General features: G+C 36.5%; 1 protein-coding gene across 7 annotated transcripts in view; it reads left to right on the forward strand.

Moving 5' to 3' along the window:
• Positions 1-23605, forward strand: part of PHKB (phosphorylase kinase regulatory subunit beta) — a 269902-nt gene that overhangs the window by 179100 nt on the left and 67197 nt on the right. For all 7 annotated transcript variants that reach the window (XM_045442643.1, XM_045442642.1, XM_045442644.1 and 4 more), the window contains one exon: positions 97-191. In XM_045442643.1, the coding sequence (XP_045298599.1) occupies positions 97-191 (95 nt within the window). The remainder of the gene's footprint in view (positions 1-96; positions 192-23605) is intronic.

The following is a 23605-nucleotide window of genomic DNA, read 5'->3' on the forward strand; positions in this document are numbered from 1 at the left end:
TTGGATGAAGTGTCTATTAGGTCATTAGGTCTAGTTGACTTATAAAGTGTGTAGATGCATTTTTGATAATGTCATTTCTCTTCTCTTTTTTTTCAGCTGATGAATTAATCAGTCCTAAAGACATTGATCCTGTCCAGCGCTATATCCCACTACAGAATCAACGCAACGTGAGCATGAGGTTTTCCAATCAAGTAAAGATATTTTTTTTTCCTTAATTTAGACTCATCTAAAGACATTTAAAAGTTAATTTTAAAAGAAATTTTATTCTTAATGGGTTTTTATTGCTTTTTTTGAAGGCAAGGCTTTTCCCTTTTCTGGTTATTTAAGATTTACTTGTGGCAAAGGATTATTTGTTAATGAAGAAATACGAGTCAGATGTGTCCAACAAGATGTCTTCCAGGCAAACACTTTCATCTTCACAGTGGTTGAGTTTAAGGTGATAAATGTCTTTGGGAGGATGCAGTATGTATGGATAGGCAAGGGGACAGATGCGATGGGATTATTATTGAAGGAAGTGAGGTCCCATGAAAGGCCCTGTGCTTAATGTCTCTCCATTGCTGTGTCTCTATGACAGCACTGAGTAACTGACAGAGTTGTTCTTAGTACTTGGTGACATGTTTGGTGAAGGAATAATTTAAATTTTTTTTTACATTTAGTAGCTATGGATTCAGACTGTGTTGTGTCAACAAAATAAGTGTTTGCAGGATCAGCAAGATTGATGTTGATTTGAGCAAACCCTCAAGTATTAAATGATACCAGTAATGAGGACTGTTAAAATGAAAATGTTGTAGATTATGGAAACTGCCTGAGGAGAGAGGGAATGAACCTGAGTGTGTGCCTGGGATTCCAAGCAGTTAACATTTATTTAACAAGAATAGCATCAGCACTTCCGGAATATATGCTTATGAAATCAAAAATGCTCCTTTTATTTAAAAAAAAAAATGCATATGCATATAACACACACACACACACACACACACACACACACACACACACACACACACACATAAATGCTTATTTTAATGACAGAATGAGAAAGCCAGCCAGGTCCATTAGATTCTATCACACTATTTCTCTGATTCTTTTGCTGCTCTTCAACAAAATATGTAATTACTCTGAATGGTTTATAGATGAGAAGCTATTTGGGAGACTTATAAATAAATGTTAAGATTTTCTCAAGAACATAAAATCCTTCTGTTAATACGTGTTAGAAATTTTTCACTGCCCTGTTGACTCCTGTGTAAGGTGAGGATTTGGCCTCATTACCACTCATGTCAGTACACTACAAGTATACATTCTGTACAGATTTGAGATACACAATTTCACTTGAAGAAATGGTAAAATAGAGAATACATATAACTTCATATTACACAGTGCTGTGACTGAGCCATTTGAAGACTAGTATTTATCATTTACATAGCATTTCACATGTGTGACCCACTTCTCTAGGGTAATGAAATCTCAAAGACTTTTCTTAGAAAATAAAGTAATAGGTCGCATATTTGAGTTGTGGGGACAGGAGCTAGAGAGCATAAAATCACATAGCTAACAAAATCAACAATTTGAACAGCTATTTCATGCTTGATACATATAATGAAGGCTGTGGGTTATGTGTAATTTTTAACATACAGTATACCTCCAACTCTTTCTTTCTTACTCAAGGAAGCTTATCAGAGTACAAGTGAGTGAGAGTGGATTTTATGGAGAATTCACTCTATTTCTTATATTGAAAACATTTTCTAATGTTGCTACTAAATAATCTGTGCCATGCCTCCCAGGTGGAACCACATTCCTACATACAAGACTTGCTATAGGGTAAGGACAAGGGCTTCTCTCCTTCAGCTTCATGGGTATCACATCTGTGCAGAGTTGGGTACAGTCCCTGAGAAGGAGATGATTCAAGGATTAACAGCAGAAAATTGCTGGGAACCATAATGCCCCACCCTGGTTGCAGCTTGGTGATATATAAAATGGTGAGGTGTCAGGGCACCTGGGTGGCTCAGTTGGTTAAGTGACCAACCAACTTTTGATTTCAGCTCAGGTCATGATCTCATGGTTTGTGAGTTTGAGCTCTGCATCGAACTCTGTGCTCACTGTACAGAGTCTACTTCCGATCCTTTGTCTCCCTCTTTCTGAACCTTTCCCTCTCCTGCTTTCTCTGTCTCTCTCAAATATAAACATTAAAAATAATTTTTTTTAATAAAATAAAATGGTGAGGGGCCGTTGCCACTTTCTCAGCAATTTAAGCAGTAGCCAAGACCAGGCATGACCTTGTCCATTGCTGGGACTGGATGGCATGGACTGATGAAATAAAGAGGTCAGACATAGCCCTCTGCTTTGAAGGTTGATGTTAGAGACCTCTTGGTCATTATTGACCAGGTCAGACTTTGACCAGGTGCTTCAAACCCTGCCAAATGATGAAAAAAATTAGAGAGAGAGTAGTAGAGTTCAGACAATTTCTGAAAATGAGAGAAATCCCTGACTTTGAAGGAAGATATATCAGGGGTCCCCATTTATCCTTTGCCTCAGTGATTCACTAGATGAACTCACAGGACTCAGAAGCTGTGATACTTACACTTATGGTTTATTACAGTGAAAGGATACAGGGTAAAATCAGCAGAGGCACACAGGGCAAGTCTTGAGGAAACCAGTCATAAGCTTCCCAGTGTTCATTCCCAGTGGAGTTATGTGAGACACAGTTACCCAGCAACAATGTGTAAAAGTTGCAAAGTGTTGCCAACCAACTGCTTAAGCTTGACTGTCCAGTTTTTATTGAGGGTCAGTCATGTAGGCATGTAGAACCTGCAGGTTTGACCTTGGCTATTCAAGCTCTAGCTCCCCAGAGGAAAAAAAAAAACAGATGTTCACCATAAATCACATTGTTAGCATAAACCATCTGGACAAACTGGAACAGGATGGCCCAGTGCCATAATTAAGCATGCAAAAACACTCTTCTCTGACAGGACATTCCAAGAAGCCAGCTTTCAAGTATAGCTTTCTTGGGAATGTTCAGAGTTTGAACAGCTCAGGACTACTGAATCAACTCATTCCTTCACAGAAAGTTTATGGCAGAAGGAAGTTTCCAGAATCCAGTAAGCAGGGAGTGTGCCAGAACTGTAGAATCGTCTACTCCTTCAAGTATACATAGGGCTATTGGCAAATTACAAACCTGAAACATTGAGGACTAAATTGAGAGCTGTTGATTTTTGTAGAAATACCATAATAGCAAACTAATTTCATAAAAGGGAAATACTTTTCTACCTGTGTTTAAGACTGGGGTTGGAAAGGCACCTGGATGACTCCATTGGTTAAGCATCTTAGTCTTGATTTTGGCTCAGGTCATGATTTCATGGTCTGTGGGTTCAAGCCCTGTGTCGGACTCTGCACTGTCAGTGCAGACCCTGGTTCGGAATCTCTCTCTCTCCCTGTCTCTCTGCCCCTTCTCTGCTCTCACTCTCTCTCTCAAAATAAATAAATAAACTTAAAAACAAAAACAAAAACTTGGGTTGGAAAAACATGGTATCATCTGGGATGACCCTCCCCACTACTTGCTTCCTAGTCAGAAATTGCTGTTTTCTTTTGCTGTTACTTAGAGAATAAAACAAATCCCCTTTTATAAGCAAGTTTAGAGGAGTAGAAAGAAAAGCATTGTAAACAATAGCATATATGCTTGATAGTATTGTGAGCTTTTGACAGCCCCTCCCCCAAAACCCCACCTTTTGGAGATCTTAGTATGTAAGTTCCCACAGGTCAGAGACCACGTTTAATTTATTTTTGTAGCTTCAGTATCGTCATAATATCATAACACCTGTTATATAGAAGGTAGTCAATGTTTAACTTGATTGAGTGTGCTTGCAGGTATGTGTGGGAGGAAGGTGTGTCATGGGAAATAGTGGACTTCTCATGCAGATGTCTCTAATTTTAGATCTCTAATTAGATCTAATTAGAATCTAATTTAGATTCCTAATATGTAACCTTGAATTTCCAACTACTTAATGATCATCTCTCCACACAGATGTAGTATTTAAAACCCAGTATTTCTGGATGTATACTTGTTTCTTCTCATCCAGTTGTATACATTAAATATATACACCTTTTTAGATGTCAATCGTATATCAATGAGGTCGTTTAAAAATGAAACACATTTAGGGGCGCCTGGGTGGCTCAGTCAGTTGAGCGTCTGACTTTGGCTCAGGTCATGGTCTCGTGGTCTGTGAGTTCGAGCCCCGTGTCGGACTCAGTGCTGACAGCTCAGAGCCTGGAGCCTGCTTCAGATTCTGGGCCTCCCTCTCTCTCTGCCCCTCCCCTGCTCATGCTCTGTCTCTCTCTCTGTCAAAAATAAATAAACATTAAAAAAAATTTTTTTAATGAAACACATTTCTTTTTTTATGAATTAACTTTTTTAAGGTTTTAATTCTAGTTAGTTAACATACAATGTTATATTAGTTTCAGGTGTACAATATAGTGATTCAACACTTCCATACAACACCCAGTATTCATCACAAGTGCCCTCATTAATATCCATTACCAATTTAACCCATCGCCCCCCCCCCTCCACTCTGGTAACCATCAGATTGTTCTCTACAGTTACGAGTCTCTTTCTTGCTTTTACTCTCTCTCTTGCTCTCATTTTTTTTCCTTTGCTTGTTTTTTGTTTCTTATATTCCACATATGAGTGAAATAATATGGTATTTGTGTTTGTCTAACTTATTTCGCTTAGAATTATACTCTCTAGCTCCATCCATGTCTTTTTTATTGCTAGATAATATTCCATTGTGTGTATATATAACACATCTTCTTTATCCATTCATCAGTCAATGGACACTTGGGCTGCTTCCATAATTTGGCTATTGTAAATAATGCTGCTTTATAGGGATGTATGTATCCCTTTGAATTAGTGTTTTTGTATTTTGGGGTAACTACCCAGTAGTGTGATTGCCGGATCATAAGGTAGTTCTACTATTAACTTTTTGAGGAACCTCCAAACTGTGGCTATACCAGTTTCAATCCCACCAACAGAACATGAGTGTTCCTTTTTCTCCACATCCTCCCCAACACCTCTTGTTTCTTGTGTTTTTGATTTTAGCCATTCTGACAGGTATGAGGTTGTATCTCATTGTAGTTTTGATTTGCATTTCCCTGATAAGTGATGATGAGCAAAAACACAATATTTCTAATGCCAAATGTGTTACCTTGTCTCTTCAAATCTGCCATTCTCTCCATGGTCATTGTCTTGGATAAGGACATTGCCTTCAGTAGTCCCTTCTCATGCCAATAGCTCTTCTGTCCAGATGGTTCTTACATTGTCTCTGCCTTCACAGTATCATTCATATTGGTCTCTTCTTATTCATCCCCACTGCCATGTACTGCTTAGACTTCATTACTACTCAGTGGCATGGTTTTTATCTCTCTCTGTCTCCAGTCTCTCTGTTTATTCTCTGTGCTTGAGAACACATGATCTTATAACACCTGTGTCTATTAGTGGATTCCTGCATAAAACCTTCCATGACTCCCTACTCTCCTCAGGATATAGTGTAAACTCCATATCTTGACATTTGAGGCCCTGCACAGCACTCAATACCTTGTTTTTCACCTGTATCTTGAAGTTTCTCCAAATTTCTCCCAACCTTCCTGTTCTACAGTCTCAGCAGACTTGTTGATCTAATATAACACTCAGGGTTCACCCACTTCCAGGCCTCTACACTCAGTGCAACCTTCATCCCAACTGAAAATGGCCTCTTTTCAGTCAGAATCCTTAAAATCCAAGACCCAGACAGTGCCTTTTTTTTTAATATGTATAAAAATTGTTTAAATGCATATTTTGAAAAGTGAAATAATGCAGTTGAGATTACAGTGCAATTGCATAACATTGTATTGGGAATATCAGGCATTCTGCCACTTCGTTATCTCCAGAAAAACATTTATTTAAGAACCATATCTATTTTCACCTCTGTCTCAAAACTTCTGAATAATGTATTTGTAACTCTTTTTGCTTGATATTTTACCATTGCACAGTGTCTGTTGTTTCTTTGTTTTGAAAGGTCATTTGCATACCTCAACCTCCTTTCCATCTTACTCTCCTAATATTTACTAGTTATTTTTAGTTATTTTATGTATCACCTTTGTTACCCTAAACATTGTAATAAAACTACATTTTTGGCATCATATCCTTTTGGAAACTTGTCTTTATTTTTGGTGTTTCATGGGAACCTGTTTTTCTGTGTGTTAAATGGGGATTTGTTCTGCTTCGCACTTGGGCCCTTTCAATTTGTGACTTTATTCAGCTGTGGGAGATTTTCTTAAATTATTTCTTTACTTTTTCTATTTTTTTTCTGTTAGGGCTCTTTTATTAGATCCTAGTCCTATAGGAGTGGTCCCCTGAATCTCTTCCCTTTTATCCAAATGGTTTCTATTTCTTTGGGTTTTTGTTTGGTTTGGTTTTTGGATTTTTTTTTTTTTTCAGAGACTCTTCCTCAACTTTTTGTTCCAGCTGTTCTGTTGAATTTTTTTCAAAGTCTTTTTAAAATTTCTAATAGCTCATCTTTGTTCTCTGATTATTATTTCATAGATTCCTTGTTTTTTGTTTAAAATTATTGCCACAATTATTCAAAATTTAGAGAATCAAAAAATTTTGAGGTGTTAATTTAATAAATGTTTTTAACTTTTAATTTTGAAGTAAGTGTAGATCCACAAGAAATTGCAAAGAAATGTCCAGAGAGGGCCTGTGAACCCTTCATTACCATTCCACAATGTTAACATCTTATATAACTGTAGTGCAACATGAAAACTAGAAATTAAAATTAATACAATTCATAGAGCTTATTCACATTTTGTTATATATGTACACTCATTCGTATCTGTGTGTATATAGCTATATCCATTTTCATTACATATGTAACTTTGTGTAACCACCACCAGAATCAATGGTACTAAAATGTACCATTACCTTATCATCCTAAGACTTCCTTGTGTTACCCTTTTATAACCACACCCACTCCCTCACTGCCCTCCTTAACCCTAGGCAATCACTAATCCGTTCTCCATTTTATAGTTTTGTCATTTCATAATGTTATATAAATGGAACTGTATGGTATATAACCTTTTAGATTGGCTTTCTTCACTCCAAAGAGATAAGTCCAAGCTGTTGCAATATATCAAGTTGGTCCTGTGTATTGCTGAGTAGTATGTCACAGTGTGACCATACCACTGTTCAACCATTCATTCATTGAAGGACATCTTGTGGGTAGTTGAACTTTTTTTAGAATTCCATTTTGATTTATTTATAATTACTTTTAGTATATTGATTTCTTAAATTTTCTTAGTGGTTCTTCCAGGAATTACCATATACATAGTTATCGAAAGTCCTACTAATATCAATATTTTTGTTTGAGTGTAGAAACCTTACTTCCATTTAGTTTTCTTTCCTTTTTTTATTTTTTAAAGTATTTCCTCTGTGTTTATTGAGCAGCATATCAGATTGTGTCAAAAGTTTTGCTTCAACCATAAAATTTGATTGAAGATATTCCTGAGGTAAAAGTCTATTGTGCTTATCTCAACTTTTACCATTCAACTGTTGTTTCCTTTCTGAATGTCTTAGCCTTTTTCTGTTATTATTTTCTTTCTGTTTAATAGCTTTTTTAAATTTTTTATTTTAATTTTTTATTTTTTTTTTTTTAATGTTTTATTTCTTTGTGAGAGAGCGCAAGCAGGGGAGGGGCAGAGAGAGGGGGAAAGAGGATCTGAAGTGGGCTCTGCGCTCATAGCAATGAGTCCAATGTGGGGCTTGAACTCAAAAACTGTGAGATCATGACCTGAACCGAAGTCAGATGCTCAACCAACTAAGCCACACAGGTGCCCCTAATAGCTGTTTGTTAGACATTATTTATGAGTAGGTCTGCTAGAAACATAATTCTTAGTTTTCTTTTGTCTGACAATGTCTTTATTTCCCCCTCATTCCTAAAGGATAGACCCAGAATTTTTGTTTGATAGTTGTTTTCTTTTAGCACTGAGAATTATTGTGCTTTCTTTGGACTCCTACTTACAGTTGATACATCCTTTAGATTTGTGTTTTATAGGTAATATGCCATTTCTCCCTGGCCACTGAGTTGAAGACTAGGAGACACCAAGCTCAGCTGATGTGGGTGGATCAGCCTACTTACTGGTTCCCCAGATGTGGAACAGGGATTGAGTAGGCTTGTCACTGCTATGAAGCTGCTGCTGCAGGCAGATCAGACTGTCTGCTGGTGCGCTGGTTGTGCAGTGGGTTTTGAGATGGCTCTCAGAGCTTTGCTACTGCTACTGCAGGTGAATTGGACTGCCCATGGAAGCCCAATTTACAGAGCAGACATCAGGACAGTTCACTGGGGCTTCTTTGTTGATGCTACAGTCATACCGGCCCACCAGTGACCCAGTGTGAAGCAGAGGTTGGGTGGGTCCACTACAGCTTTGAATCTCCTGCTGAAAAAGGTGAATTGGCCAACTAACTGGTTGGGAGCTCAGTTGAGGAGCTAGGGTTGGATCTCCCAACTCAGTCTCTGTTGTGCTTCCTATTTCTGAGTCCTGTAGCCAGAACAATTAGACTTTTATTGTTCTTGTGTTTATTTATTTATTTATTTATTTATTTATTTATTTATTTATTTATTTATTTTTGTTTATACCTGTTGGTTGTTTTAGGCCTCAGGCCTCTGTGGTGCTTAGCCCAGCATATGTGGGATCTCAGGAGTCTGACCGCATTGCCTCAAGTTCTGAAGTTCTTAGCCAGTTCAGTCTATCTTCTTCCCAGCTCCCAGAGTCCTTTAATCATTATCTATTGAATTATTTGTAGGGTAAATAGTTGTATTAAGAGCAGGAGGGAAAATTGAGTCTAAGCCATCATATTCCCACCTCCCTTTCTTTTAGTAGATAATCTGTCTTCATAAGTCTATCTAGGAGTAGGAATCAGAGTTAAGATTTCTTCTATTCCTTGAATCATCTTTTTTTCCTCCAGAGTAATTTTTTAAAACAATAATGACTATAATTTATTGAGCATTTATTTTTTTAGTTAAAGCTTTATTGATATATAATTAATACTATCCAATTCACCAATTTAAAGTGCATAATTCAGTGGACCTTAGTATATTCACCATGATTAATTTTACACATTTTCATTATCCCCAAAGGAAACTCTGTAGCCTTTAATAGTCACTCTCCACTTTCCTCAACTTTCCTCTCTCTCTCTCTCTCTCTCTCTCTCTGTCTCTACACCAACCTTAGGCAACTACTAATCTACTTTCTGTCTGTATGGATTTTCCTATTCTGGAGATATATAAGTGGCTTCATATAATATGTGGCTTCATATAATTTGTGCCTGGCTTTTTTCACTTCACATTATGTTTCCAAAGTTCTTCAATGTTGTAGCATGTGTCTGTACTTCATTCCTTTTTATGGTTGAATAATATTCCATTATATGGGTGTACCGCATTTTATTTACCTATTCATATGGTGAATTCATCTAGTTATTAATGTTGTTGAGCATCTATTCATGTGTTTTTTGGCAATTTGTATATATATCTTCTTTGGAGAAATGGCTCTTAAGATACCATGGTCATTTTTAACTTAGGTTATTTGTCTTTTTATTATTCTGTTGTAAATGTTCTTTATTCTAGATATGAGTCCCTTATATGATTTGCAAATATTTTCTCCCATTCTATAGACTAGCAGTCTAATTTCTTGATTGTGTCATTTGAAGCACAGAAGTTTTTCATTTCATATATCTGTTTTTTGTTTTTTTGTTTTTTGTTTTTGTTTTTGTTTTTGTTTTTGTTTTTGCTTCTGGTATCATATCTAAGAAACCATACCTAATCCAGGGTCATCAAGATTTATGCCTATGTTCACAAAAAAAAAAAAAAAAAAAAAAAAAAAAAGCCTCCCATCAGGCTCACTGCTGTCTGAGCAGATCCTCTTTTCCCATCTCTCTTGCTGCTCCTCCCCTGCTCTCAACTCTCTCTCTCAAAAATAAATAAATGTTAAAAAAAAAAGATTTATGTCTGTTTTCTTCTAAGAATTTTATTGGTTTAGTTCTTACATTTAGGTCTCTGATACATTTTGAGTTAATTTTTGTATACCATGTGAGGTAGGCATCCAGTTTCATTCTTTGCATGTGGATATTCAGTCGTCATAGTGCCATTTGTTCAATTTCCAAACTGACTTTTAAAGTCTCTTTTATTACTGTGGTGCAATATACATTACCTAATATTTCTCATTTTAACCATTAATAAGTATACAGTTTAGTGGCATTGAATACATTTCAGTGTTGTGTAACCATCACTGCTATCTGTATTCAAAACTTTCTCATCATCCCTAACAAAACTCTGTGACCTTTAAATGATGATTCCCCCTTCTCTCCTCCCTCTAGTCCCTGGTAATCTCTATCCTACTTTCTGTCTCTATAAATTTACCTATTCTTGGCACTTCATATAAAATATGAGGAATAGTACAATATTTGCCTGTGTCTGGTTTATTTCACTAAGCATAATGTCCAAGGTTATTTTTGTGTTTCATTAATGTGGTGTTTCTCTTTTTTCCTGCTATTTATTTTGTCACAAACCTGATGATCTTCATTTATCTAATTACATATTGTATGATAGTCTGGTTATTCTCAGTATATTAAGTAGTCTCCTCCCCCCACCACCTCAACAAGAGGTGAGGAAGATGGGATTGGGAGCTTTGTTTCTCAAGAATCTGGTGGGGAGCAAACTAGACCCTCACCACCTTTGCTAAATGCAAGAATGTAAAGGACTTTACTTTAAGGAAGGTATTGCTTACACTAGAAGCATTACCTTACCATAGCCAGTTTATTTAGTTTATTAAGAGAGAACCCTGATTTTTTGCTGACTGTGGTTTCCTGTGAGGGACATGGAGCTGGTTCCTGTGGCCTTGTATTAGTTCTGTGTCATGTCCCACTTCTCCTATCTGCCCTCCATTGTACCTGCCCCTCTGCAGCCCCTCTATTTGTGGGTCAGCTCCCACAGCTGTGGTAGCATTTGGTGATACTGGTAGCTGGTGGTATGGTGGTATATATAGGTTATATACACTTTCTCTGCTCTGCTTTATTCATTAATACACTTCCACTGGCCATCTTTTGTACTAGAAATGTGAAGTATCTTATTTGATGGCCCTCTTTCTTTTTTCTATTCATTGCTGTAATTTAAGTCTTTTATGTTCATTTTAAATATCTATATGGTCATTTCTGTGACGTGAGGAGGAATGAGAATTCTCACTTTTGCTGTCTAGAACCAGAAGCCTAGACTTCACCTCCTATGCTTCAGTCTTATCTCATTTTGTTAAATATGTTTTTCTCCATCTACATTCTATTGCTGCTTCACATCTTGGTTGATGAGTCTAACACTGGGATTTGAGTAGAGTAGATGTTCATTAAGCAGTTGTGATGCCCCAAGTAGATGCAAACCAAGTAAATTAAATGTGAAAATTATTCAAATTGTCTGATAAAGAAATATTTGAAAGAAAATAATTTACCCCAAACTGTTAGTCTGTCCTTTATTCTTATAAATAGAGTGACCTTGTCTGCTTCACTTACCTTGCTTTCCTCTGCCACATTTGATTTGGAAAAGATAAATTATACAAAAGACCATATTATCCAGTCATCCCATAAATTACTCCCTGGAAACAGGTCTTATGGGTTTGGAAACTATGCCATTAAGCCTGCTTTCCTATGGTCCTTTTCATACTCCATGTTACAACACTTGCCATACTATTACAGTTGTTGATTTACATGCCTTCCTGTTGGCAGTGGTCCTCAGAACAGAGGATACATCATATTCTTCTTGGTCTTCTATCACTGTAGTTTGGTTTTGACAGGGCAAGAGAAAGGAAGTGAGAGAAATGAAAATAACCACTATTCTTTGTGCTCCTACTGTTTATAAGCACTGTTCAAATAATTTTATATGTATTATGTGTTATTTCAATAGTTTTGAAATAAATATTATCATACCAGTTTTATAGATAGATAATGTGAGTCTTAGAGAAGGTTAGTGTTTTTCCAAGGTCACACTTTTGTCAAGTAGCAGAACCAAAATGAAGGTGTTAACTGAAGAAGGAAAGGAGGAAGAGGTATCAGGCATTTGGAAGCAATGATTTTCGTAATGGTGTAAAGGAATTAATAGAGGAAATAGCTTGTTTCCTCAGCAGCCTACCTCAGTATCACATCACAGAAAAATAGTTGCATCTGCCTCTCTAGGCCCTCTAGGCCTGTGGAAATGATCTGAAAATTAAGTACAAAATGTGGGCTCGAATACATTATATTTAACGTTTATAATTATTAAGGGGGTCTAAGTGTTACTTTTTTCTTCCCTGCTAGCATTAGGATGAAACCAAGTGCACAAGTCTAACCATTAGTAATTTTCCTAGGGATTTCCCTCTTCCTTATCTAAAGGAAAGTACTTTCAGGAGGCTAGCAAGCTTTCATTGTTCACACTGCAGTGCCTCTACCCTATTAATGTGAGATAATGACCATTTGTTTCCAGCCTTTGCTGCTCCTTCATATTTGGAAGAGGTCTGATTACTGCAGAAACTAAGCAGCTGACTATGTACATTTCACTGATTCAATATATTCTGCATTATAGTTGTCCACTGGGAATAAGGTAACTAGAGGACATCCATTTATAGCAAGTAGGGGGTAGGTTTCTGGAGTTGTATAGCAAATGGACTTTACTTTGAAATGTGTGTTAATACTAATCAGAATACAAAATATTTCTGGTTAAATAGGAAAAATCACTTAATTCCTTTTGGCAGGATTTGCAGGATTCTATCTGAAACTAACATATGTAACAGGTAATAGCATAAGACTAGCCAGGAGTTGGAGGGGCAGAGATTCTTTTTTTTTTTTTTTTAAGCCAATTTGAGAAAAATTGATCTTGTTTCTTGAAATAGATGTGGAATTAAACAGAATTTTTATATAAGCAAGCCATTCTAATATCAAAGGAAGAGTCACAGAAAACAGCACTCTGATATATGAAAATGTTATTTTAATATTCAAGAATATAAATAGATTTCTTTTTTTAAAAAAAGTTTATTTATTTTGAGAGAAAGTACACACAAGCTGGGGAGGGACAGAGAGAAAAGGAGAGGGGGCAGAGAGAGAATCCCAAGCAGGCTCTGCACTGTCAGCACAGAGCCCAACGCGGGGCTCAAACTCACAAACTGTGAGATCATAACCTAAGCTGAAATCAAGAGCCGGACGCTTAACTGATGGAGTCACCCAGCCACCCCTAAATAGGAGATTTCTTATTGCTGGACATTCTGCCTAGCAAAACAGTGAAGAGCACAGCTTCTGGAAACACAATGTGTGGGTTTGAATCCAAGCTTGGGCAAGCTGATTAACCTCTGTGTACCTTAGTTTCATTACATGTAAAATCAGAATAGTACCTCATAGAGTTATGGTAAGGATTAGATGAGTTAATACAGATAAAGAGCTTAGAACAGTTCCTGGTTTATAATTAAGAACTCAACAAATGTTAGCTATTTTATTTGCATTTTGGTAGTACCAATGTAGACATGGTAGTTAATTGAGGCACCCAGCAGTTAATTAAAAGAAAAGGTACAAGGTTATGTTACTATTAACATGGTTCATGGTGGAAAGTGAAACTATGAGAGCAGACAATTCTTGGAGAGCCAGATGTGAGGCTTAGTTTTTTGCCAGGGTATAGGGAGTACAGATGTTGGAATAAAGGGATGTTCAAAGAAAGGGCAGAACAAAGGAATCCAGCAAGAAGGTAAAACAGTGTCAATGGATGAGAAAATGTGGAGGATTTTGACTCTGAGACAACGATTCAAGAAGGCAGTCTACCTAGTTGGCTGGGAAGTATGGCACAGCACTGGCAGAAATTCAGGTGAGAGTCTTCAGACCTTGCATGGTTCACCAGCAGTGTGATCTGGGGAAGGTCTACTAACATATCTGGGGTATAGTTCTCTAATCTATAGAATTATTTGTCTGGGTTTGATTCGTAAATCTACTTCTAGCACTTCTGTTGCTGGCTTCCATGATCCTAGGTTGTTGGTAACCGTTGAGTGATTTTAGTGGATAGTGTGCCCAGAAGCCAGATTGTAGGGAGTTAAAGAGTGACTAAATGGTAGAAGACCATCTGTTCAGGAACTGAGTTTGCTCCAATCCACAAAAGGTTATAAGCCTCTCTTAATTTAGTAGACTCATTGTACAGCACTCCTACAATATGGACTTATACCTGCTTCTCTTTTTTATTCTTGTTTCATGTCTGTTCACAGTTTTTAGAGGTTTATTTATTAATCTTAGGTGATTTAAAGAAATTTTGCATGAGGCTCAGTTTTATTTGGTTCAGTTCATTCTAATGCTCACAAATAGTTTAACCAGATTTAGACATAATTTCTACTTAAGGGATTAAAAAAAAAAAAAGAAACAAAACTCTACTTCATTAGCTTGGCAAAGAAAGAAAGTATTTGTGTGGAACCAAAAAGCCAAATTTATCTACAAGCATGGGAATAAATTTGAGTACTGAACAGAAGTTCTTTGATTATCATAATAAAACAGAATAAAATAGTCAAGACATCAAAAATGCTTATGAAAGCCTAGCTTGCATATGCCACAGCTACACAAAGGTTCTCTTCAGGTAATAATGTCTGTAGTCTTTAAGGGAAATGAGTTTCCTATCAACTGGTATTTATACCAGAGGCAATGAAAATCAAATGCCTTGATCAAAAATATCCAGAACTGAAAAATGTTAAATTGGAAAAAAAAAAAAACTCAAACACTTTTAATAGCATCATTCTAATTAACCCACTGAACTTAATAAAATTAAAAGTTCCAATAATAGACATGAGATATAATGAAATATTTCATCAACAAGATGAAGACTTCTTTAAGTTATGGCTGAACTGTAAAAGAGGAAAAACAGATCCAAGTAAAAAAGCAAGGCTTTTGGTCAAAAATAAAGATGTACAGGAATATTATGATCTAGTATTGTTTTAGTGAGCCTACTGCTGGTCTCAATGTATGCCCCTGCTCTAGTCCAACCTGCTGAGCCTAGCAATATTCCTAGTATTTTATTCTAAGAAAAAAAATCTTATTTTTTCAAAAATATAAATAAATTTATGAACTTACCTGTGACTTTCCTACTCCCCTTTTTTCTTATTTGGAGTCTATTAAAATTTTAAACATCTATTGATTTTTGAATAAAAACTTAACCCTTTAGTCCTATTCTAACCACCTCTTATATAATGACCCATATTTTGAGAAACCACCCTCTTCTAAGCCAGAGGACTGGGCTTCAGGAGCCCCTACTTCCCCAAGGAGTGATGTTCACTCATGAGGTCCTGGGAGAGTTCCAGGTATTTTTGCCATCATACTGGTGAATAAAATAGGAGTATTTTTTGTCAGGTACTTGAAGCAGTATTTTACATTTATGGCATAATTATCATGAGAAAGCAGATCGTGTGTTGAAGCACCCTTAAGAGAACTCAGTTTCACATTTATCATTTTCAGTGACACCCAAGCTTTGAATCTGAGAAGTAGACTGGCACATTTAATATTCCAATTAAAATGGATTGATCTACTTTGACAGTCTTTGGAGAAAAGGCCAATATGAAAGGAATGATTTTTAGTCATAATAAGAGCTTATTTTCCAAGGTGCAGAAGTTCTAAATTTAGAGTGGAAGTCAGTACTTACTTACTAAATCATGTATATATTTATACAGATCTCAGTTACAAACATGTACACTTGTTGGTCTCTCATTTTTCAAATTAATGAAGAAAAGAGGGGACTCATATTTTGTTTTTCTGAAAATGCAGGTGCATAAAATTTTGCACAAATTATCTTCCTGAAGATTAAAGAATACCACATATATTTTTAAGAAGGTGACATAGTATAGTGACTTTGCATTATATAGGCCCAGCTATAAAACCAGTCTCTTCTACTGATTAACTGTGTGACCTTGGACAATTTAATTAATCTCTCTAAGCCTCACTTTCCTCATCTATTAAGTAGTGATAACCATTTCTAACTTACGGTGGTCATATATGATAAAATAATAATGTATATAGAGCTCTTAACAAAATGCCTGACACATTATAAGAACTAAATGAATATTATGCTATTTTTATTTTACTCCAAATAATTTATTTTGTAAACAATATTACTTTATCTTTAATGAAAATAAAATCCTGAAATGAATCCTGAAAAGTCTGGAGGAAAACATTATATTTCCAACACTTTGGCTATAACTGTGCATAAGCTTTCTTTATTATGTGTTTACAGCCTTACTGGATATTCAGTTTTGCAGTCACGAACATTTATCCTATGTTACTTTTCATACTATTTCTATAAAATATTATCTTAAATCCCTTTATGGTGGTTTTTTTTTGTTGTTGTTGTTGTTCATTTGGCTATACCAAGGTTTCCTTTACCTAACACCTAACAATTTCTATTCTAGATGTTTATCCTAATAAACATTAAGATTCAATGTTTAGTGCAGCATTATAGCATTTTTAAAACTAGTGGTGTGGCTAACTTGCTATTCATTAAAAGATCTCTACTTACTACTTTTCTGTTGCTATATGAAATATTTTATGTTCCGTAGTATTCATTAGCTAATGAAAATAAGACAAGAGACTATAAGGTAAAACAATTTAAGTTTACAAGTGTAAATAAAAATCATAAAATCAAAAATCACTTTCCAAAAATGTTCCTTCCCTAAGACATACATGATCCAAACATATTGTTTTAGATCTTTGGTCAGATTTGAGAATGTTTTATTTATTAATCAAATGTGTCTGGATAAGCCATGAAGCTACCTATAACTCTGTAGCAAAGAGGAGTTGATTTCTTCTTGTTTCACTGATAAAGCTCAAAATCTGTGATTTTATGTTTTATATTTATATTTATTGCCTGTGCCTCACATACATGGTAGAATATTAAGAGAATTAGGAGAATATTAAGATTATCAAGAGTATCTTATTTAATTCCCTCATTTTATGGAACAGGAAAGGATTCAAAGAGAAATGACATGTCTAAGGTCACAAAGTTACAGATCCAAACCTGGAACCCAGGGTTATTGAAGTGTGGCCAGGTGAGCCAGGTACACCATGTTTACATTATGGCGTACATGGTTGTATGGCAGTGAACATGGTGGATACAGTGTGGTAAAAAATATACATTATTGCATGGTATTAAAAAATAAAACTATTTGGTGATGCTTATTAAAGATGATAAGGCAAACTTTATTCCAGACCATCACAGTATGTATGGGGACCATTGCAATGGTGTTTTACAATAGGAGAGAGAGAGTGCGCTCAATTCTAAATACAGCTTGAGCAAGTGGGAATTTATAGCTAAGGAGCAGGGTGGGGGTCAGTGGATGGAAGTTACTAAGAGGAAACATCACAGATAAGAAAGATTCTGGCTAAACCAACCAAACAGGGTTCTTGCTGAAGACAGGCCAGTGTTATCAGACATCATCACCTGAGGGATGGTGGAAGATGAGGAGCCTGATCAGATATCAAGCATTATCAGATATCATTAGCAGGCTTCTTGTAAAAACTATTTTACAAAGAAGCACATGGATGAGCCTAGGAAAAGTTTCAGGGGCCTGACTAAAGTTTGGTTAAGCAGAGAATCATTGTTATTCATGGTATTATTTGTTAATTGTTTGTTAACTGTTAATCATTTATTATTAATGACATTTTTTTGTGTTCTCATCATTCCTTAATTATGACTTAGCTAGATTAGTTGGAAGCAGTATCTCTTATAGTATTGCATCTTCCATGCGAACAAGTAGCGTATAGCTAGGCTAACAAATATTCATTTATCAGCCAATTACTTAGCAGTAGTAATGTGAAATCAGAATGTAGTTTCTGCCATTCTTTTGCTTTCTCCTAATTTGGAACATTTTTCATTTTTTTGTTTTTTGAGTAGTCAGAGAGAGTTTGACCTTACTACTATCATCATATAGTAAAATACTTCTTGTATAAATTTTTACAATTTCTCTTAATTAAACACTATAGTGGGCTACTTTTCAGAAGATACAATTCGAATTTGTGAAGAATTAGAAAGGATATAAAGGAAGCATTGGCCTCATTAAGTAAGGAACAATTTGAATATATTTTTTAGATTATATTCAACTTAGAAAAACTTAAAATTTGAGTATTTGACCTGTTAAATTCCTTTTATCTCTGTGCATGTCTCTAGTTAAGAGTATCCCTATACACATTCAAGCCAATATTTTAATTTGGACCGGTTCTTTTTTAAATTTGAAATATAGTTCCATTTTAAAAATTAATCATATATAGGTAGGGTTTTTTGGTTTTTTTGAAAGAGAGGAAGCTAGTAAGTGAGCAGGGGAGGGGCAGAGAGAATCTTAAGCAGGCTCCACACCCAGCATGGAGCCTGACATGGGGCTTGATCTCACAGCTACACCCAAGCACCCCCATATATTGATAGTTTTGATTTGGTGTAGATACAACTTAATTGTCCATTGCCTGTTTCAGATTGCATTATCCTGTTGCATACCATACTTTTTAAGAAAATAATTGAATTAGAAATGTCAGAATATAAGGCCCAAGAAATGTATCTTTTTTTAGTTTAAATTTATTTATTTATTTATTTTGAGAGAGATGGAGACAGCACAAGTGGGGGAGGGGCAGAAAGAGAAGGAGAGACAAAATCCCAAGCAAGCTTTGTACTGTCAGCACAGTACCTGATGCAGGGTTCGCACACACAAAACCATGAGACCATAATCTGAGCTGAAACCAAGAGTTGACACTGAACTGACTGAGCCACCCAGGCGTCCCAGAAATGTATATTTTGAAAATCACTTTCAGAAGCTAGGAGAAGGCAATATTCGTATAATACATATAATTTTCATATAATTTAATAATTTTCATAAATGTCATGAACTTTAATGGGAAAGTCTTTATATTTTATTTTTCTCCTTATTTATTTTTGTGACCATCTTATTATTTTCATCAGTCTTATTTAAAACATCTTCCATAGTGAGAGCCTACAGTCAGGAGAGCCAGATGCTTTATGAAGATGAATTTTAAGGGACACTGTGGCATGGTCAGATAATTGACACTGATTATGACTCTTCTAATCATATTATTAATTAGAGACTGAAGAAACTAATAAAGTCAGCCCAAGATACGAGTTAAATATGGGAATGAAGAGTGAATAATCCTATATAGTAGAGCATGATCCTTTCCTGTTGCCCTAGGTCAAATTGTTAACAGTGGGAGATAAGAGTTTTAAGTTCTAAGAAGCGTTTATAAACATAAAGATTAAAACTAGACTAATGGATTCTAGTATATGCTGAGATCCTTGCTGCTAATTCTGAAGTGAACTATTCTTCTGAATCCCAGAAGTCTAAGAAAAAACCCCATTCCAGGCATTAAGTCACCCAACTTTTTCCCCCTCAACCTTTAACCTGTTCTGTGTTGATATCCATTCTTCTATATTTCAACCTTTTTCTACTTATTTCTTCTTCTGAATCTATAAGCTTTTTTTATTGTCTCTTGACCTAAAAAAAATATTTCCTCAACTATGTCTCTCTTTTTTTTTTAATGTTTTTTATTTGTTTTTGAGAGAGAAAGAGACAGAGTGTGAGTGGGAATGGGGCAGAGAGAGAGGAAGACTCAGAATCCATGAAGCAGGCTCCAGGCTCTAAGCTGTCAGCACAGAGCCCGATGCAGGGTTCAAACTCATGTACCACAATATCATGACCTGAGCCAAAGCCAGATGGTTAACTGAGCCACCCAGGCACCCCCCCTCCCCACTTTTTTATGTTTTTAATTTATTTTTGAGAGAGAAAGAGACAGAGTATGAGCAGGGGAGGGGCAGAGAGAGAGAACTGTGCCTCTGACTTCCCTTGTCTCCTTCCATTCAGACATTGTGGGAAAGTACTTGCCACCATCTCCTGTTTTCTCAACTCCCAGTCACTCATTGTACAGGATCAGGCTGCTTATACCACCACTACGCTAAAACCACATGCAAAAGGTTACTAATTACCTTCTAATTGATATATCCAATGATCTCTTTTCAGATTTAACTCTGTTTGCCCCCAAGACATTCAACACCATTGAATACTCCCTCTTTCTTTTAAACTCTATAAAAGTATAGAAGTGCTTTTGATTTCTCTCTGCTTATGTGACTACTTCTCCCCTTCCAAATCCAGTCCTGCCAATTCTATTTCCTAAATGTTCTTGAAATCTTTCCATTTGCTCCTTCATTCCCATTGCTATAGCCATGTCACCATCATCTCTCAACTACAGCCTGCAGCTAACCTCCTTGTGTCTACCCTGCTATCTTCAAACCATGTCTATATGGTAGCCATCCTAATATAAGTTAATATAGATAAAATACTTGGGCAGGATCTGGCCTATATAGTGTGTTCAATATATGTATTTAATACTGTTATCCTAAAAATGTAAATTCCATTGCCTTTTTTTTGTTTGAAACCCTTTCACTAGTTTTTCATTCCACTTGGTTGAAAACTGAATACCTTGTTGACTCAGTAAGCCCTGCTAGGCCTGACTTCCACCTTAATCTCTTAACATTCTTTTGCTTGCCTGCTTTGTTCCAAACATTCTCCTCTCAGTTCCTCAAATCTTTCAAGTGTTTCCATCCCAAGGCCTTTGCACATGCTATTCCTTCTGCCTGAATTGCTCATTACCACATCTTGTTCCTTTTTTGTTACTGAATTCAGTCTCAGATTTAATGACACCCCCTAAGAGGATTATTTTCTGATCATCAATCTAAAGTAGCTCCTATCTTCAGTCACTCTATTATATTACCCTTTACATTTATCCTGGCATTTATCATCATTTTTTATTATTTAATAATTTATACATTTTATTTATTTTTTAATTTTTTCTCCACCACTGAAATGTAAGTTTCATGAGAGAAGGACTTTGTCTTATTTGTCTGATACATAATAGAAGATAAATATTTACTAAATAAATTCATCAATGGTAAGTTTTTATCTTTTTTTTTTTTATTATTTTTTATTTATTTTTTTTTTTTCAACGTTTATTTATTTTTGGGACAGAGAGAGACAGAGCATGAACGGGGGAGGGGCAGAGAGAGAGGGAGACACAGAATCGGAAACAGGCTCCAGGCTCTGAGCCATCAGCCCAGAGCCCGACGCGGGGCTCGAACTCACGGACCGCGAGATCGTGACCTGGCTGAAGTCGGACGCTTAACCGACTGCGCCACCCAGGCGCCCCAAGTTTTTATCTTTTAAGAACAAACACCTCAGATACCTTTACTATAAATTTCTTCTCATTTCTCTAAGGCTAAATTAGATGCTCCCTCTTTTGCCCTCAGAACAACCTTTAAGAGCACACTGTATTTAGTATCCTACTGAACTCCATGTATAGTTTGTCTTTTCTGTTATATGGGAACTTCATGAAGGTTAGCGTTTCTTCATCTGTCTTTCTGCCATCCCTGGTGCCTGCCATGATGTCTGGATGAATGAACGAATGAGAAAACCCTTTAAGGCAGGAGCATTTCTAGTACACAACACTGTTGAATTGTGCTAAATAGCAATGGAAGACATTTAGGTTTACTCTGCTAAGAGTGATCGTTGAGTGTCTCCTCCATAGTCAGGTACTTACTGAGAATCCACACGAGAAACATTTTGGCCTCAACCAGTGAAGACAGCTGTATATAGTTAAAGGCTTGCTGGATTCCTCTGTCGCTGTTTGATCTCTAATGCAGTGGCTGTTAATCTTGCCACACATTCTCCCTTGCATTGTCTTACCAGCCCAAACTTCTTGTCCTTGGGATGAGTATATAATGCCGAAAGACAAAGTAGCACAGGTTTTTATATTCCTCTCCCTTTAAACCACCCTTCTTAGGTGGCTTTCACATTGCAGTAACTGCATATGTCCGTTCATTTCCACTCCTATGTGGAATCGCGTGTTTGACATTTCCCTAGCATACTGACATGTTGACTGTATAGACGGTAAGATGAAGCAGTCTGACATAGTAGAGAGAACTTTGGACCAAATCAGTCCAGAGACCTGGATTCTGCTGCTGGGTCTGCCATTTCCTCTGTCTGGGCCCCAGTGTGCATATCCATCAAGTGGATTACTGATTTTTATCAAGGAAACCTGTTTTCACACAAAATCTTAGGCAGAATCTCAGCATATACAGTAGCTCAAAGTTATGCTGCTCTATGTTAATTATGCTGGAATTAAAATTAAAAAAACAAAAAACAACAGCAACAAAAAAAATAGTACTGCTCTGTCTGAAGTGGAGTCCTGACACCTAGTCTTTCTCATAGACCTCCTCATACCTTTTTCATTACCCACTTCCCAAGTCCCAGGTGATAAAAATCTGACATTTTCAGCTCACACAACAGGTAACTAATCTACTCAGTATACCCAAAGGGAAAAACGAAAGCAAGTTCGTTTGCTGTATACTTGCTTCCTTTCCCTCCATGAATCCAAATAGGGGGTTTCCTTTTGTCAACCATATAGAGGCCTTTCATTGGTGGTAAATGGGGACCTGAAGCCCTTTGAAACAACAGAAACCCTGAGAGGAAAATGAGTAGCGTTTTGAAGACTATGCTTCCCTCTTTTGCCTCTGCCTCCCCTGTCTCACTTCATCTTACCAGTCTTTCCTGATGTTGTGTTTCTAGAAGTTTTCATAATATGTTCTTCCCTCTGGTTGTGATTAAAGCTGTATGAACACCATGAGTCAGCCTTTCTCCACCTGGGTCGAGTAGTCATTTTAGCGTTGTTTCCAAGAAGTAGCAAGATCTTTCACACTGTCATTTCTTTAAGATAAAAATATAGAAACATCCTGTTATAGCAAGTGCTTACAGAGGAGTGAAAACAGTTTTACAAATCAATTCATTGTGACAAAGTGATGATCAGTATTCTCTTCCAAGATAATTGCACTCATTGAATGTCCTGCTGTCAAAAGACATTGTCTAATTTATTCATTCCAGCATTTGAACCTATGTGTCTGAGGTCTGGGAATACTTTTTAAAATTCATTTGGGGCGCCTGGGTGGCTCAGTCGGTTAAGCGGCCGACTTCAGCTCAGGTCATGATCTCGCCGTCCGTGAGTTCAAGCCCCGCGTCGGGCACTGTGCTGACAGCTCAGAGCCTGGAGCCTGTTTCAGATTCTGTGTCTCCCTCTCTCTGACCCTCCCCCGTTCATGCTCTGTCTCTCTCTGTCTCAAAAATAAATAAACATTAAAAAAAATTTTTTTTTTAATAAAAAAAAAATAAATAAAATTCATTTGTTTTCCTCTTAAATAGGAAGCTTATATTATCAGTAATGCAGCATATAAATACAAGGATCCTACAGGGCCATTTTTTTCCCTGGCCAGCTCTACTCTTAAGCTGAGGTTAGCTTTTTAACCATGCTTGATGTTGTTATTCCTCAGGTATTTCTACTTATCTTTTCTCTGCTTCCCTATTAGTTTTCTCCATGTTGCTGCTTTGGCTTGGTTGGAAATGTCAGAACAAGATGCCAATGTGTTCCAGTCAGGATGTGCCTGTGTTCAAACTGCTGTATCCTGTTACTTGGCTCCTACAGGAAAAATACTGCGGTTGCAGTGTCTCCAGTTGGAAT

The sequence above is a fragment of the Leopardus geoffroyi genome, chromosome E2, assembly GCF_018350155.1.
Source record: "Leopardus geoffroyi isolate Oge1 chromosome E2, O.geoffroyi_Oge1_pat1.0, whole genome shotgun sequence".
NCBI classification, from domain to species: domain Eukaryota; kingdom Metazoa; phylum Chordata; class Mammalia; order Carnivora; family Felidae; genus Leopardus; species Leopardus geoffroyi.